At 40.2% G+C, this 16,696-nt stretch overlaps 1 protein-coding gene across 3 annotated transcripts; it reads left to right on the top strand.

The window, feature by feature from the left end:
* Window positions 1-8: 8 nt before the first annotated feature.
* ORC4 (origin recognition complex subunit 4) lies at window positions 9-15,908 on the top strand. Of its 3 annotated transcripts, none has more exons than XM_084288833.1 (14): window positions 9-31; window positions 1,433-1,504; window positions 2,344-2,420; window positions 4,113-4,203; window positions 6,692-6,767; window positions 7,174-7,259; window positions 8,943-8,991; window positions 9,527-9,678; window positions 11,254-11,427; window positions 11,725-11,811; window positions 13,268-13,376; window positions 14,562-14,657; window positions 14,739-14,806; window positions 15,605-15,908. In XM_084288833.1, exons 2-14 carry the CDS (start codon window positions 1,448-1,450, stop codon window positions 15,791-15,793), a joined length of 1,311 nt encoding a protein of 436 aa, XP_084144959.1. In that variant the 5' UTR covers window positions 9-31; window positions 1,433-1,447; the 3' UTR covers window positions 15,794-15,908. The 3 variants fall into 3 exon arrangements, with proteins under 3 accessions (XP_084144959.1, XP_084144958.1, XP_084144960.1); XM_084288832.1 differs by lacking the exon at window positions 9-31 and adding an exon at window positions 195-433; XM_084288834.1 differs by lacking the exons at window positions 9-31; window positions 1,433-1,504; window positions 2,344-2,420; window positions 4,113-4,203 and adding an exon at window positions 4,235-4,375.
* The last annotated feature ends 788 nt before the right edge of the window (window positions 15,909-16,696 follow it).

Raw genomic sequence — 16,696 nt, 5'->3', positions numbered from 1 at the left:
ATGGGAGGAGGGGGAGGTGGCGGCGCCTCAGGTGAGGGGTGGGGAGGGAGAGGGGGGGGACTGAGGGGAGGTTTAAGGGGTTTTGAGGGGTTTTTAAGGGGTTTTTAAGTTTTTTTTGGGGTTGGGGTGGGTTGTGAGGGAGGGTGTGGGTACGGGGAGGTGGTTTTTGGGGTTGGGGTGTGCTATAGGAGCGGGGAAAGGCGCTAGAAGGCGGCAGGGGCTGTGGTGGGTCCGTTGCCCGACCGTTATTTGTCCGTTACCGGTCCGGTGCCTCACGCGACGGGAGCGGGGCCCCGCTGACACAGTGCTGCTCCTGAGGGCTGCCCTGTCCCACGCTGCTGCTTTGGAAAGTGACTGGAAGAGCCCTCAGGAAAACCCTTTCTTCTGTGTTTTTTTTTTTTTTTTTTTCCCCTTCATTTTTTATTATAATCAGGTAGGTGCCGGTAATGAAGATTTCTTCCGTTACCCATACAGCAGCACATTCAGCCGCTGAGCGTGTTGAGTCCAGCTTTGGTGCATCCAGGCGCTGTGAAGGGGCTGAGCCCCCTCAGGCTGCTGAGGGCTGGTGGCTGGGCTCTCGCTGAGGGCCTGAGCCTGAACGAAAGGTGCCCCGGGCTGAAGTGCTGCAAAAGTTTCCCCTCTGGACTCTTCTTTGTGCATCTGGAGGCACAGTGCTGGTTGTTCCCTTTGTGCTTCCCCTGGTGATGATTGGAACCACACCACAGTAGCTGTACAGGTGGAAGGATGGGCAGCCAGTCGTTCTTTTAGAAGCATGTTACAACATTCCTATAGCCTGCTCCAGCAGCATATATTTATTATTTTAAACTGTCCTAAATATTGTTGAGATGAATATACTACTTGTGACAGTCAGAGGAGAAGGTAAACATGTGTGTTAGTGCACCTTACCGAGGAGTATGGAGCTGATTGTGCACAATAATCTGAGATCAGCTCCTGCCCAAAGAGATGGGAACGCTACAGAGTGAGCCTCACTGCACGAGCTGTGCCACTCATGGTGCTGCACAAGATCAGCTTGCGCATGGCCATGCTGTCTTTGCAGAGCTTGGCTCAGTGTTCGCAGGCAGTTGGCTGTTGTCCTTGCCTTTATCTTAAGAACTTGCTAGAAAAGCTTGGAAGTCTGCTTGGTCTTGCATCAATGACTTGAAGTGCCGCTTGCCTTGTGTTGAGAAGCATCCTGAAGCAAATCTATGTTTGTATACAACTTCCAAACAGAAATTAATTAGAAATGCATTTATTTTTCCACAAGATGAGCTACTACATCTATATCTGTTCAGATGTTATATACAGAGTTCTCACAAATGAGTGGTTGCCCTGTGTATGTGTGTTATTAAATTCAGTTTGTGTTGTTTCCGAGTAATGTATGCTAAACTAATTTGTTTGCCAAATAATTATAGTTCTGTTTTCTTATGTAAAGGTGAAAACTTTTACAATGAGTAAACGTAAGTCCAAGGAGAGCATCACTGCAAATGCAGAATGCATTTCACAGGTTAGTAACATCACTATTAGCTGGTTTTAGAGTATGAAACCTTCCCATCCTCTGCTATCTGTGTAATTCTGTAGGTTTTTACTAGTCCTCTGTAGAAGAACTCTTCCACTTGTGGATGGACCATGCTGACTGATTGAATCGCTCATTAAACCAGAATCTAGTAATTAAGTCAATAGGGCTTTAGCACAAGAAAAGATAAATGAAAAATGATGTGGACAAACACCGCTCGTGTAAAGCAAAGACTTCCTTTCATAAAGTGGAATTCAGTGCAAAATAGGCTTTTAGCTTTCTTTTATCCACTATTTAGACTTGCTGGGGAGTATATCTGCATGGTTATTTTTCAGCCAACCACCTGAAGCTGACAGTGATAGTTCCATCTTGAGTTAAAAGTTGGCTGGGTGTCAGAAGGAACCATGTTCCCAAGATACCAAAAGCCTGCTAGCAAGCGGTAGGAAGAAATACTCAGGGATTCTGAAGTCTGCTGGTACACGTTTTCTTGCACCTATGAATTAGGTGTAGTGCTGACCTAATTTTAGAGACTGGCTTAATATCCCTTTGGGGGTGAAGGAAAGGAATTGTAACAGAAGGGACCAAAGGCTCACACTGCTGCTCTGGACTGAATTTTCTCTTCTCTGCTATGGAGAGTCTGTTAAAAGTTCTGCTTCTGACGATGTTATTCATACTTTCAAGGCCTTGTGCTGTTGAAAACAGCTAAAGTTTGCACGTAGAGCAGCTCTGTGCATATTTTGCTGTTATTTTACTGCAGTAATTATGTTACTGGTATGTTCTGGGATGTGAAACACCAAGCATTGGTTTTGAGCCTTGTGTTATATCCATAGGTGCAAAAAGTGTTACGTGAAAGGTTTTGTTACCATTACGCTACTGGAAAACTGTTTGGGATTGAACATCAGCACAGGTGAGTGAGCAGATTCAACAAATAACTTCTATTTTAGCCACAGGAATAAAAATAACCAGTTAGTCTGCTACCCCTGTTTTTCTAAATTATACAGGCTTAGATGACTTGCAGGGCCATCCTTCCAAGCATTGTTTCTCTTGAGCTCTAGTAGATTTTACACAACTGTTACTTGCTCTTTTGTCAGTCTATGCTGTCCTTTGTTCAAATTCTGTAATTCCTGAAATGCGTTTTTGAGCCTGAAATACCATTTTAGGGTATATTTAAGACAGTGTTTGATGATCTGACCAAGCAAAAGGTTAAATTCTCTTGTTGTGAATCTGTATTGTTATTTCAAATTCCCTCATGCATGGAAAAGCAGCATTAAAAGTTGGCCTTAAACCTTGGATGCCAGCATCATGTTTCTTGAAGTGGAGACCAATGTTAGAATCAAATTGACTTCTCAGGGTCCAGATGTAAAGGTTAAAGTTAGGGAGAAGAGACTGAGAGAGAGGAGAAGAGATTGCTACAATAACTCCACGTTATTACTAATCCTTCTGCACTTACAAGGTCAAAGTCTGAATAACAAACAAGTACCTAAAGAGCTTGTTTTAGCCATGAATCATATTGTTTTTTTTAGAAGTAGTTTATAGAAGTTGAACTTGTGCAGTAGTTTCCTTTCCTTCCATGGGAAGAATAACAACATTTTGGGTTATTAAAGTAGTGCAGTGTAATACACATGCAGATATCACACAGATGTGTTTAATGTTTTGGGAACGTGTATTACTGTGGTGTTAGTGTGCTACAGACCAAGCCTTTATATTAAATTAGGGTTCTGAAAATGATCTGTTTACAGACTCCTTCTAATATGCCACGGCTGATGGATTATGCTGGACAGGAAATCCAACAAACTTCCCAATCTCTAGCTTTTCTTACCTAAGATGTTATCAGGGCTCTTTGCCGTAGTTAGCTCTCAAATAGTGGACAAAAATGGACACATAATTTACAGCTGTTCCATGACGACTCCTTTAGAAGCAGCTGTGTCACGTGAATGTTCACACTAAAGAGAAAGCTTGTTAAATGCACGCATCTGTAAATGTTTGTGAATTGGAAGTACCGGCAGCTTTTGAGCACTTTCCATGTGGCATTAGGTGATTAATCTGTCTGAAGACAGTTTAGGCTTTGCTTTGTTCCTTTGGGTAGTAATAGAATAAGAACTTGAAGATCAGCATTGCTCTTATCATTCACAAGCCATGAATGACTAGATAGAGCACATAATCAGTTTGATCAATATTGTCAATGTGTTCTACTAGACTATTATTTTTTTTTTTCTTTTTTTTTTTACTGGTGTCAAGGTTTTCCTGGTATGTATTGGTCAGTCTTCCTTCTTCATGACCTCTAGTGGTATCACATACAATGATATTATGTTTTGAAGAAATTATTTTTAAAGTTTGTTCTTTTATGGTGGTAAATTGTAGAACTTTATGAATCCGTGATACTCCTGTATCCTGCATATTTTAATATTTAAAAATATTTTAAGAGGTTTAATCACTCAGCCTTTTATACTTCAGTATATTGCATTTTGCATGCCTTGGATGCAAACAAGGTGAAATGTATGGAGTTTTCTCTTTATGTGGTAACAATTCTTGGGTTTTTCCATCGTTTCAGTGAATGTTGCCTGGTTTGAAGTTTAACCTAATACTGTTTTCATCACAGGCATCTGCTGGAACTGTTGAAGCGAACTACAATTCATGGAGAAAGTAATTCTGCCCTCATTATTGGACCCCGTGGATCAGGAAAGACTGCGGTATAAACACCATTTAAAAGTTTATACAAAGTCAAATAAAGCATGAGGTAGATGACCCCACTGAAGTCATGAGAGCTTTTGGAGCTGATTTTTCATCTCTTTGCCTGCTTTTAAGGAGGGAATTGCTAGTTGTTTACACATCACATGAAAGTGTTCTTGGATTTCTTACGAGGTAATTCTGTTGAATTACAGTAAGGAGAAATCTGAAACTTCCAAACACAGTAATTTTGTAAAATGAATAACTTCATGTGCAGCTGACAAAAACGTGGGCCTGTCCATCCTTGCAGGGACTTGTAGAAGTATGCGTGGTTTTGGAATCCTTCGCATGTCTTCACCAAGTCTGATGACGTAACTACAGGTGCCCCAAACTCGAAAAATGTAAATTATTTTATCAGAACAAGTTGTGTTTCTTGGTTTGTAATCTGCCAACATCATAGGTTCTGTCTTCTTTCAGCATTTTTTCTTTTACGCTTATGCCATGGTTCTTGCCACAAAAGAGTTCATTTTTGATTACAGCCAGGTTTTGTTTGAGAAGTCCTTTAAACGTTCACCCCCTATTGCTATCGAACCTCTGTTAAGATGACTGAAAAGGCATCCAAAAAACAGAGTAGACTGGAGGGTCAATTTCTACATAGCTGTTAATATGTAGAGAATATATCTTAATCCCCTTTGAAATGTGTCAGAGACCATTGCTATCTGAGTTACAAGGAGATGAAATATTCTATGGGAGTGGTAGTTTGTTTATAGTAAGTGTGGGTTTTATATTTTAAGGGGACTTTAGATGAGATCAATTCACATGCCTCCTTATCTAAGTGTTATATATTATGTAACGGTATACATTTTTTACATTTACCTGAGTATGCAATTGCTAAATAGGTTGGTTGTTACCAAAGAAAGTATTTGAGAGGGACTTTGGAAGTCTTCCCAAGTGCGAGAGCAAGTGGCCATCAATGTTTCGAATGCAGTTGAACAGGAATGAATTTATAGATTGTAAATGTACCCGTGATACAGCTGAAACTTGAAATCATTCTACCAATTTGTTGATGGCTTCCTTATTTTGCATTTCAAAAGCGGTCTGTGTTGTTACCTTCTATTACCCGTGGCACTACAGAAGGATAATTGCCAAAAATGTTGTGAAGGAGGAGAAAAAAGGGATGAAAAAACAGTATCAAATAAAGATTCTTCCACCTACAGACGGTTTAGTTGTGTTGAACTGGAGCTGATCTTTCTTTTCTTAGACTTACAAATTCATTAGTTAAACAACAAGCGCTCTCACTGTGCAGAAAATATTTCTTGGATTTTCATGTGTATGCAATGTGGCCTTTGAGAGTAGAATTGTAATTGTTCTGAAATACTAGCCAGAAGGGATGACATCTACTTACGGGACATAAACTTGACAAACCGAGGGAATAAGCCTTTTTTTGTTCCAGTGTTCATACACTATTGGTACCTGTAGTAGGAGTCAGTTAACCGTATCTGCTTCAATACAACAGCAATAGAAAAAGATAGATGAGCTTTATACTGTGGGTAAATTGAAGTAAAGGTGAAAGCTTTAAAAAACAAAAAACAAACCCAAACTGATCTGCCAAATGTCATTCCCCATACCTCCCTGCCCCTAGTTTCCAAAACGCACACTATTCTTTTCCATTAAGGATTCAAACCTTGCTTCTAAACCTTTTATATAAGGACAGGGAAGACGAAAATTTGTGAACCCTCCTGCCAGAACAACAGTAAATGAGAAACAATTATTCTCTTATTAAGAAAATAGGAGATGTCCATATAAAGAACTTATTCTACATCATCAGAGGTGTTAGTTCTCAAAGAAACACTGCTGGAGACAAGAAGGCTGTGTATAAATACCTGTATATATTCATACATACGCATAGGTAGGAAGGACCTGCAGGGAGTGAACAAAAAGCTGATTTCATCTACTTAGATGTGTTTTAATATAACCCCTCGTGACTTTTTACCAAACGTGCTCTGAAAGACTTGGCACTGATGGACTGTGAATTTGGGACCCCTAAGTTTTATAAGCAGTAGTTGATGTGAACGTATACAACTTAATTTTTGTCTCGTGCTTCTGAAGATAAAAAGAATAAGCACAGGGTCTTTAAATATTCAAAGCAGGGATTTTTGTTCTAGAGCATCTAATGAACCTGAATACTGCACTAACTCAGAAGACAAATTCTGGTGCATATTGGACTCTTAAAGATTTGTTTGGTTGAAGCAAAAGCTCGATAACATTGATCTGAAAATACAGAGACTAAAATACTGGAGATATTCCTTTCATTAAGAATTCAGCAGAACGAACAAATATTGCTACAGTCGCGGTAGTAATGTCACTTTAATACTTTTGAAAATACTCAAGTTTTTGGTACCTAACTCAACAGTGCGTACTGCTTCCTATCTGATAATACCAGCTGACAGCTTTTTAAAATTGTTAATCCATTAATCTCGTCATAAAGTAATTCTGTTTCTCTTTTCCTAGTTACTAAATCATGTCTTGAAAGACCTCATGGAAATCAAACAAGTTAAAGAGAACCTCTTGGAAGTTCGTCTGAATGGCAAGTAGCACAGTCCTGCTCTGATTACGTGCAGTCGCTGTGTATGGCATGCACTTAAAAGTGTTTTGGTTTCAGCAGGTACAATCTAGCCTCAAATATGGACACGCTCATCTGTGAGCTCCTAAATGTCTTACTTTGTATCTGTAGAAAGACAACTTGTGTGCTTTCAGTGGCTTTTTCTCAAAATGTTGAAGATCAGTTCAGTTGTGAACGAATTGTTTGAAGTAACTTTATATTACGTGTCTTTTTTAGACATTACTTGTCTAGCCTTAGTTGTTAAAAGGGCCTAGCTTGGTCAGGCTTGAAACTGAGAGCAGCTTCTGGATGAGCTTCTAGTGGCGGTAGAAGCGAGTGCTTGGAGTGAGGGAGAACTGCCAGCTCTTCATGAAAAATTGTTTTCTTTCAGGGCTTTTGCAGACTAATGATAAAGTGGCCCTGAAGGAGATCACCAGGCAGCTGCGCCTGGAAAATGTAGTTGGGGATAAAGTTTTTGTAAGTATTGACTTCATTATGCTCTTTGCTTATCTGCCTGTAAAATCCTTGCCTAGAAAACCAGAGGTAGAGGATGCAGCTTGTTGAGACTGAGTAGGCACTGAGAGTTTATTCAATAACGAGTGGGCTGGCTCAATCTTCCCAAAGCTCTGTCTTTTTAATATAAATACTAATTGATGGCCGTGGTGTGCTGAAGGAGTCTTTGCCTGTAATGACCCTGGGTTACAGGCACTTCAAGGCAAAAAGCGTGTTCTGCACAGGTGTTGGATGTTGCTAGTTTGCTAGTTGAGCAGTATTAATGAATACTTTTTCAAAAGCCATTAATTTCAATTTAAATAAATGAAGGAATGTAAAGGCTCCCTTAAAACTTACTTGCAGCCTCTGAATGAAACATATTAAGCATTCCAAGGAGACTGTGTTCAGAGGATTAGAGTATTTTGGAAACATCTGTTTTATAACATCTCAAGGCAAAAGAGTAGGCAAATTAACTGGCCAAAAAAGGAGTATCTTTAGTATATTTGAAAGCTTTTCTATTTCATAGGGATATCTATCCAGATTGCTGTCATCTTAGAGTTCTCATTCTGCATAGAATTTCTTTTAAAATGTTTCATTCTATTGACTTTTTCCCAAAGATAAGAAACCTGGTTAAACTAGTGCTGAAGTAATAAGGAGAACAGCTGAAGTGCTCCAGAAAATGAGGCTAAAGGCAGTGGGGAGTACAAGATGACCTGTCGATTGTAGTTAGTAGGCTTTATTATCTTTGCTTTTCTAGTTATCCCAGATGATTTTTAGATACAGAAAATGGACAACTGTTTTTGGCGCTGAGCTAAAATTTTCCCAAATATAACTGCAGAAATAAAATGAAATGGCAAGTATTTAGTGTCAGCGTAGCTGTTTGAAAGCCTTCTCTTTTCATCAGAGAACTAGAAGAACGTTTGAAAGTACTTTTTTTTTCCCCTTTAACTTAGTTTGGAGTATTACTTTAAACCCTTAGCTGTCTAATCCGTTCTGTTTCAAACATCCTGACTTGCAGGAATGCCCTTGCTTCTGTCCATAGAAACTTTTTCTTTCTTAGCTTCTGCAGTTCACTATCAGAGAGTAAATTGGTTCTTCTGTCTTCTTTAGAAGGGTTTGCGGTCTTCTGTTATAATAATTTCTCATCTTGTAACTCGTATGCCACAAAGCTTGTCAATGTGTGTGTAAATAAAGCAGGATGGTCCTAGCAAGTCAGTTTCCTCGTGAATGTGATGCTTCCATCTCATAAGGTTGCAAATTAATAACCCGCATCCTTATTCTTAATGGAACCCATTATGTGGTCGTTGTTGCCTGTGTGTAAAGGGGAAATTTGGAATGCAGTAGCTATTTAAGGAAAAGATAAAGCTACCTGTAAACTTAGCTTAATAAAACATTCTTTTGATCACTAATTTATGCCTGAGGGCATAAATAGTTTGTGATTTACGGGCTGAAAAACATGGATCAAAGTAGAGCTACCAATCGGTTTTCTTCATTTGCTTTGAAGCATTTGTGATTATACAATATGAAGTAACATTGTAAATTTTGTATATGTCCTGGTTTTGAAAGGAGGATGTGAGAAGGAGATGAGCTTCAGTTCATGTCTGAACTTGATGTCAGATTCTGAGAATGACACTGAAAAAATGCTGTGAATCTCTTTTCCCCGTATAGGGCAGTTTTGCTGAAAATCTTGCGTTCCTCCTTGAAGCTTTAAGGAAGGGTAAGCACAACTATCTCTGTTCTGAAACTGCGTGTTTCTGTTTGTCACTTGACTGAGAAGCTAGAATACAGATGTTTCTTCATCTGCTTCTACAAGTGGTGTAAGGAAGTCTTGCCCAAGAATGCTATGGTTGTGAAATAATGGAAAAAATGTGTAATGCTAAGCTAGTATAGACCTAACTCAGCTGATGCCATAAAGTTTACATACGATGGTCAGCTGTGAAGGACAGATTCTTTTGTTCTGACTGAAGCTATTAAAAATAGTGTTCCTAAAAAATAGCCACAGAAATAAATCTCCTTGCAACTGGAAATGATGCCTGGTTTACCAGGACAAACCTTAACCAGTTTCCATGTATTTTTCTTTTTACTGTTGTAGCAATATGTGCATGAAAGGGCATACATATCTGCAGTGTCTACGTGAAAGGATGGCCTAGTGAGGGAGCTAAAAGAAGACCTGTAAATTGTTAAAGGCAGAAGTTGTGAAGGCTGTAGAAATGATGATGTTACCATACTCATTTTCTAACTTGCTGTCTCAGGAAACAGAACCAGCAGTTGTCCAGTCTTGTTTATACTGGATGAATTTGACTTGTTTGTTCATCACAAGAATCAGACGCTGCTGTATAACCTGTTTGATATATCCCAGTCAGCACAGACTCCAGTAACAGTTATTGGACTCACATGTAGACGGGTAAGAAATTGCAATCCCAAGGTTTTCAGCTTCCTTAGTTGAAGTGTCTTCTCTTTTCTGCTCCTGAGACTTAGTTTCTTAGTAAACTTTTCTCAATTACCTATTGGTCTGACTTTTGAATTTAAAAATAATTAAAAAAAAAAAAAAAAAAAAAAAAAAGGGCAAACAGATGACCAAAAAATTGCAAAACCTCCAGCTGGTGAGAATAGGTTTGTATTTAAATCACTGCTCTGAGGACAAGGGATTGATTGATTTTTTTTTTTTTTTTTGTAACATTAGCATGTTTAAGATGAATTTAAAATTCGTATTAAACTTGTGACCACTACAATAACATCATATGGAACTAGACAGATGTGTATACTGTGAAATTATTACTTTCTGACACTGTAGTAGCTGATATGTTATTAAAATAATTAAAAAAAAAAAAAAAAAGCACTGTTTTTCTTCAAACTGTTATGGTTGCAAAGGGCTGGGTTGTGGTAAAAGCAATAATAATTCTGTCACAGAACGGTTTGGGTTGGAAGGGACCTTAAAGATGGTCTAGGCTTCCATCAAAGCCTCAGTCTGAGGTTGTTTGGGTGATACTTAGCTGAGCAAATTGTTAGAAGTTAATAGAATAGTTAATAGTTGATGTAATAAATGACAGCCTTGTCTTTTTGCTCCATTACTGTCCAAGTATGGTATCCTCATCACCTCTAATTTAGAAGTTGGTGTTGCTCTGCTTTTGAATCTAATTAAGGTAGAGTCTTTGGAGACCGAGTCCTGGTTGCGATAGCTGTGGCTGCTGAGTTTTTCTTCAGCTGGACATCCCGTTCCGTGTGACTTCTAAACCAAAAGGCGTCTCAGTGTTTCACACTGTTGGTGCTCTGTGGACTCTTACCACGCTTTTTGCTGAGGGATTTTAATATTCTGAAAGCTTTTTTTTAGTTGCCTGCCCAGAATTCCTAGGAACAGCATAAGCATTCTGTCCCAGTAGAAGGTAGGGGCATAGTGCTGTGCTTCTCTAAATAGCTGAATCCCACAGCTTGCATCAGGTACGAATCTATCACTATTTGTTCTGAGAAAAATAAGCTTTTCTCTATTACCTCCAACCAACAACTTGATGGCAGGCTTGCTTAGGTCTGTGTGACAATCTTAGAAGATCCATCTTGGCTCTTAATTTTTGGTGGCTGGATTCTTTCAGTCTGACAAAAGGCATGTGAGCTGACAGCTGCCAGCCTACGGATCTGCTAAACAGACAACTTGTCGAGAGCCCTGATAGGCTGAAACATCTTGAACGCAGACTTAAGTAACTGAAATATTTACATAATCTATGGAGAAATTTGCTGGGTATCCTAGCAACTAATTATCCCGTATGATGTATGCACCACATGATTTGGGTAAACGGCTAGTTGTTAGGCATTTCAAGGCACATCGATTGCAATAATTAGCAAAGGTCTTGCTGGATCTCTGTTAAAACACATTTTTTAAACACATTTTACTTTGTTTTTCTATTCTAGTTTTTAGAGAAGCTAGGATTGCAATATATGTATCTTTTTTTTTTTTTTTTAATATTATTATTGTTTTTTTTACAAGGATATCCTGGAGCTCTTTGAGAAGAGAGTAAAATCAAGGTTCTCTCACCGACAGATCTATGTGTTAAATTCCTTTGATTTTAAACAGTATATTAAAATATTCAAGGAACAGCTTTCTCTTCCTGCTGACTTTCCTGATGAGACTTTTGCACAAAAATGGAATAATAATGTTCAGGTATTTAAAGCTCTTCATACTTGGTTTTAGTAAAGCTTCTGAAGTAACATCATTTTATAAACGTAAAGCTTTTACTTTAGACTAGTATTTCCTTTCACTATTTGAGATTAATATGGGGTAAACCAAACTGAAACCTGGGCACGTAAGTGTCACACAAGACCAAAAGTTAAGGTTAGACATAAAGAGCTGTATCGTGTGGTGTCAGCTGAGCTCTTTTTGAGAGTTAGCTAACTACTGGTTTTTCATGTGCATAGGAAATGATTTGCAGAGATGATAAAAGTACCTTTTCTTTTTAAGCATCTGTCTGTAGATAAAACTGTGAATGACGTGCTGCAGAACCTTTTTCACTACACCAAAGATCTGCGCTCACTTCATTTTCTGTTGGTATGTATTTGGATGTGATTTCTTTGTGAATTGCAATAATCTGTATACATCACGTGAGTTTTTAAATCCAGTTATCAGACCTTTACTTGAAACATCTTGTTGATGAACAGGCTTTTCACAATACTGGTTTCTTGCGTGTTTTATCAGGCCATGCTTTATTAACAAATTTGAGTTCTTCCAATTTTTATAGCAAATACTTCACGAGGATTTACTTTTTAATTGAAATTGTGATTTTTTTGTTATCCAAAGTAACTTTTGCTGAGTTTCAATTTATAAAACAATATTGTAGGTGAAGTACTGTCAACATATTTTCCTTCTGGAATTCCCTTTGCAAGACTTGAAAGTTATTTTTTAAGCAGAGTTAAATGCAATAAACAAACCTGGTAAACCAGAGGGTGCTCGGTGTTCCCAGCTCTGTTTGGGTGCTGACTGGTGAATCACAGATTTCACTCTTCCTAGAAGAAGGGAGAGCAGTGACTTGCAGCAAGTGCTGTCGTCGGTTTTCTCTACTTCCCTCCACGCTGCGTGTCCTAGAGCTGGCATTTCTTTGCCCCTCCCCTTCTTCCCTGTTCAGATTCCCATTAGCCTTTATAATCTAAAACTTCATTCTGTTCCTGCGGAAGTCTGAATCATCGTGCTGCTTGCAAGGCTGTTACGCTGACATCCAGAAGGAAAGGAAGAAAGGAAGCGACTGGTGGTGGATAACATTGGATGTTCTCAGTGGAAGATTGCAATTACATGCATGAAATAAACATTTTTGTATGACACAGACCTGCAGAAAGTAGGAGGTAGTCACTAAAAGCCAGTTTTTCTGTCCTGATTAATATTAAACTGCTAAAGAGCAAGTGGATGTCACTGCAGTGCACCTGCTACGTATAAAGGCTTGTAGATAATCAATAGGTTTGGAAGAGTGGTGTCAGAGGAGGTCGGTTAACTGTGTACGTTAACCTACACGTGTGCAGAAAGTGAGTTTTGAACAAGGAACTGAAGATTATTAAGGACTCGAATGGCAACTACAGGAGCCTGTCTATTAAATGTTTGAGTTGATAACTTTTGTTCTGTAATCTGAGAGTTGCCTTCAGCTGTTTTCCTAGCAGTGACATGAGTAGCTCTGTGTACAAAGGTACGTGTAAAGTACTTGTAAGTCATTTCTTACAGCAATCCCTGGAGTATGCTAATCCACTGAAACTAATACAAACAAGCTAATGAGTGTTTATGTCCTCTAGTGAGGAGGCTTTAAAGTTTTCAGCCAGGAAAACCTTCCTGGCAAAGTGTAGTTGTAGCTACCAGCTATTTACAGGGGTTTGGGTATGAACCTACTGCGCGTGCAGGGTTTATTCATTAATGTTTCCAGTAGGTGACTCCAGGGGAAATGTGTTCTGCGTGCCATCTCGGAGCAGAAAGTGTGTCTGGTAATTAGTAATTAAATGAAAAATGTCTTCTGCTTTATTTTTAGATGCTTGCTGTAAGTAACGTTACTGTGCATCACCCTCTTATCACTGCGTCAGATCTTCAGGAGGCAAGCAAGCAGTACAGAATGGACTCCAAAGCAAATATTGTACATGGTAAAGCTCAGGTTTTTTCTCCCAGGTGTTTCTAAAGACTGGAAAGCATCAGGTGCCTCTGGAATTCAGATGGAAGGGACACTGCGTAATGCACCGATGCCTCTTGGTATGAGCTGTTTGGGGGGCACATCCATCTGCCTGCTCCCCACTGATTTGCATTTAGATGTGTGTGGCTATAATGGTGCAGAACAAACCCAAAATTGAGTTCTGTAATACTTGGTGCAGATATTACTGCCCAGGGCACTCAGACAGTGCCCTGCTACGGCTGTGTAACAGCTCTCAGCACCAGCCAGGGTGTTTGTAGTCAGCACTGGTGGTGTGGGGAACCCCCCAGGCAGCATTTCTGTCCTGTGAGTGTCAGAGGAAGGGGAAAGGCTGACCTCTTTCTGCCAGCGCTGGTAGCATGAGGGAACTGCTGGGCTTGGGCTGCGAGCTGTGGCAATAAATCCTCTGAGAACTGCAACAGCCTGTGCTTGAACGTGTGCTGGGGCAGCCTGAAACCCCTGGTGCTGCTTTCACCTAACCGTTTGGTGAGGGGCTGAGGGGCTTTCGTTAAACCTTGGCAAGTGAGATGCACTGAGCAATGCGCTTAAGCTTTCTCTGGTAAATATTTGGGAACTTGTACAAATGATAAGAAGAAATAAATGGCTGATGAGGATATAAGCCCAAATACAGTTACAGGACAAATTGCTTCCCTGATCAGGGAAAGATAACTTTTATCCAACTGCTTCTTTACTGCTCCCAGACTTCACAGGCTTTGGTTTGGCTCAACCCTGTGATTCTCTGTCTGTGGAGGTAATTCCCTGCATCACTTCTTTAGCTTTCAATAGCAAGTAACTTCTTCAGACTCTCATTTCATCACATGCTGTATGGTAGCATGTCAATTGTCTTGATGCTGCCAGGATTTCTTTGTCTGCAGTGATGATTTTGTTTTTATGCTTAGATTTCTTGGATTTTGACAGAAGCAGCATGTTTTTTGTAACATTCTTGCTTCAAATATCTGAAAACTAATGTTCTGCTTGTATCTAGCCTTACTTAATTCTGGAATTTTGTTACAATTATGAAGATAAACCCCACAAATATGTGAGGCCTACAGCATACAAAAGAGTATTAAAAATAGCACGTGAACTGCTTGCACTTCTGATATGCTCAAGAGATATTTAGAGCTCTTGTCTCTCCCTCTAGGTTTGTCTGTCCTGGAAATCTGCCTAATTATAGCTATGAAACACTTAAATGATGTTTATGAAGGAGAACCATTTAACTTCCAGATGGTTTACAATGGTGAGAGAAATACATGAATCTTACACGTGCTAAGTCACTCGCGTTACCCCGAGTAACTTTTCCTTCCTGTTCCCGATGCAGAATTTCAGAAGTTCATCCAGAGGAAGGCGCACTGCATGTACAACTTCGAAAAGCCGGTTGTTATGAAGGTAAACCTGACGTGTAGTTTTTCCTAAAGCACTCAGATGTGTATCTTCTGCCAGAACATGCATTAGAACAGTCGTAAACAATCCTTGAAGTAGGGGTGGATGCTTTAGGGACAGAGAAAACCCTGCTCGCAGAACACATGTGACCCGTGGCTGTGTTGCTCGGTGCTGCGCTGCCCTCTGCTGGTCGGTGCCTGGCTGGTAGGAAGTTTGTTGGTCTGGTAAATACCCTGCTTACAAGAAAATATTGCAAGGACTCTTGTTTTTCAAGCTTTTCAGTTTGGGGCACTGCCAGTGTGGCATTTCATCCTGCTGCAGCGTAGCAGCCCAGCAGGTGGTTGTGCAGATACTTTCAGCTGATGAATTTAACTCAATGATCAGGAGTTCAGCAGCCAAAGCCTCTAGTCTTGCTGCTTTTGAGCTGAGCAGTCCTGCTTTCTGATGCTTTCTGATTCATGGTGACTCAGTTGCGCTTAAACTGAAAGTTAAGTAACGCTGTGTGCTTGTAGTGAGCTGTCCTTCTGGATTAATTGGAACAAAGTCATTCCCATTTGGTTATATAAACTAAATATTTTAATTCTTATTTCTATAAGAAGAGAAGTGTATTCTAGCTCAGCTCACATATGTTTTACTGCCTGTCGAAAAGGACAGAGGGTTGAATGGAGCTGGCATTTAATGTCTGTCAAGGCAGCACACCCCAGGCTTCTGTTAAAACAGCTCCTCGTAGGTCTCTGCAAATGGCCAGTGCAGCCCGGAGTGAGGTTATCTCCTTTTTTCCTAATTTGTTTCTTTTGTTTTTAGGCATTCGAACACTTACTGCAACTGGAATTAGTCAAACCAATAGAAAAACCATCGGTGCGCACTCAGAGAGAGTACCTCTTAATGAAACTGCTCCTGGACAACACCCAGATCATGGACGCTTTGCAGGCGTACCCCAACTGCCCCACAGACGTGAAGCAGTGGGCAACGTCATCGCTCAGCTGGTTGTGAGCTGCTGGGAACTCACGGGGCCCTTTGCCGCATCAGAACTTCTGGAGTTAACTGCAGACTCCAGAAGATGTGGTGTTTACCCACAGTAGGGTGGTCGAGTTAATAAATTTTTGGTTGGAAGAAGGCTGCTTGGCTTTGCTGGTTGGTTTTGGAACCGCAATCCTCTTACCTTGTAATGCCATAAATTGGAAGAACTTCTAAATGCTCGGGGTAGCTCAGCTCAGCTCAGCTTTTCCTTCTGAATGTGACTTCTGCTTTGTAGAAATCAAAGCAATTTTGCTTTGTGTTTCTTAATTGCAGATTGAGGCTGCTTTGGATGATAAAGGCTGCTTGAGGTGTTAACCAGCTGCAGGTCTCCTGCTGTATGTTCTGAAGTGCAGATCGGTCTCTAATACAGCTCTGACATGACTTAGTTCAACCTCCAGTCACAGCTACCTGCGTCTGGCAAGTGCTGTGTTTGTGCAAGGAGCCTCAGCTACCAGCCCACCCTCTCTGCAGGTTGCCCAGCTGGCTCATGGTGTCCTCATGATGCTGCTGTTAGGTTTCAGGAAGGGTGATGCAGGAAGACTGATTTTCTCTTTCCTGAATATAGAGCGAGTTAGCTCATTCTGTGATGCCTGTGATGTCATTTTTAGCAGCCCTGGCTTCAGTCTGTCAAAAAGCCAAAGAAACCTCAATGACTTCTCCATGCCTGGGAGACCTCTCCGGTGTCACTCTGAAGCCCTTCTTGTCAGTCAGGAGTATTTTAATTTTGCTCTCTTCACTGCTTCTTTGTTTTTTAAGATGTCATCTGCACATCTTGAACAACACAGCAGTACTCTGAAAAGGAGCAAAATAAGTAGTAGGAGAGTCACAGCGATGCAGTTCCTCTAGATGGTAGCTTAGACAGGATGCCTGAGGCTG

The sequence above is a fragment of the Netta rufina genome, assembly GCF_964035555.1.
Source record: "Netta rufina genome assembly, chromosome: 6".
NCBI lineage: Eukaryota > Metazoa > Chordata > Aves > Anseriformes > Anatidae > Netta > Netta rufina.
The sequence above is the reverse complement of the archived record's forward strand: the minus strand, read 5'-3'. Positions and strand labels throughout refer to the sequence as shown.

Bases quoted from the DNA above. Each gene is read 5' to 3' on its own strand.
- ORC4 (XM_084288833.1), top strand. From the start codon at position 1,448: ATGAGTAAACGTAAGTCCAAGGAGAGCATCACTGCAAATGCAGAATGC. The intron at 13,377-14,561 runs GTAAAGCTCAGG...CTCTCCCTCTAG, and splicing joins CAAAGCAAATATTGTACATG to GTTTGTCTGTCCTGGAAATC. The intron at 14,658-14,738 runs GTGAGAGAAATA...TTCCCGATGCAG, and splicing joins CTTCCAGATGGTTTACAATG to AATTTCAGAAGTTCATCCAG.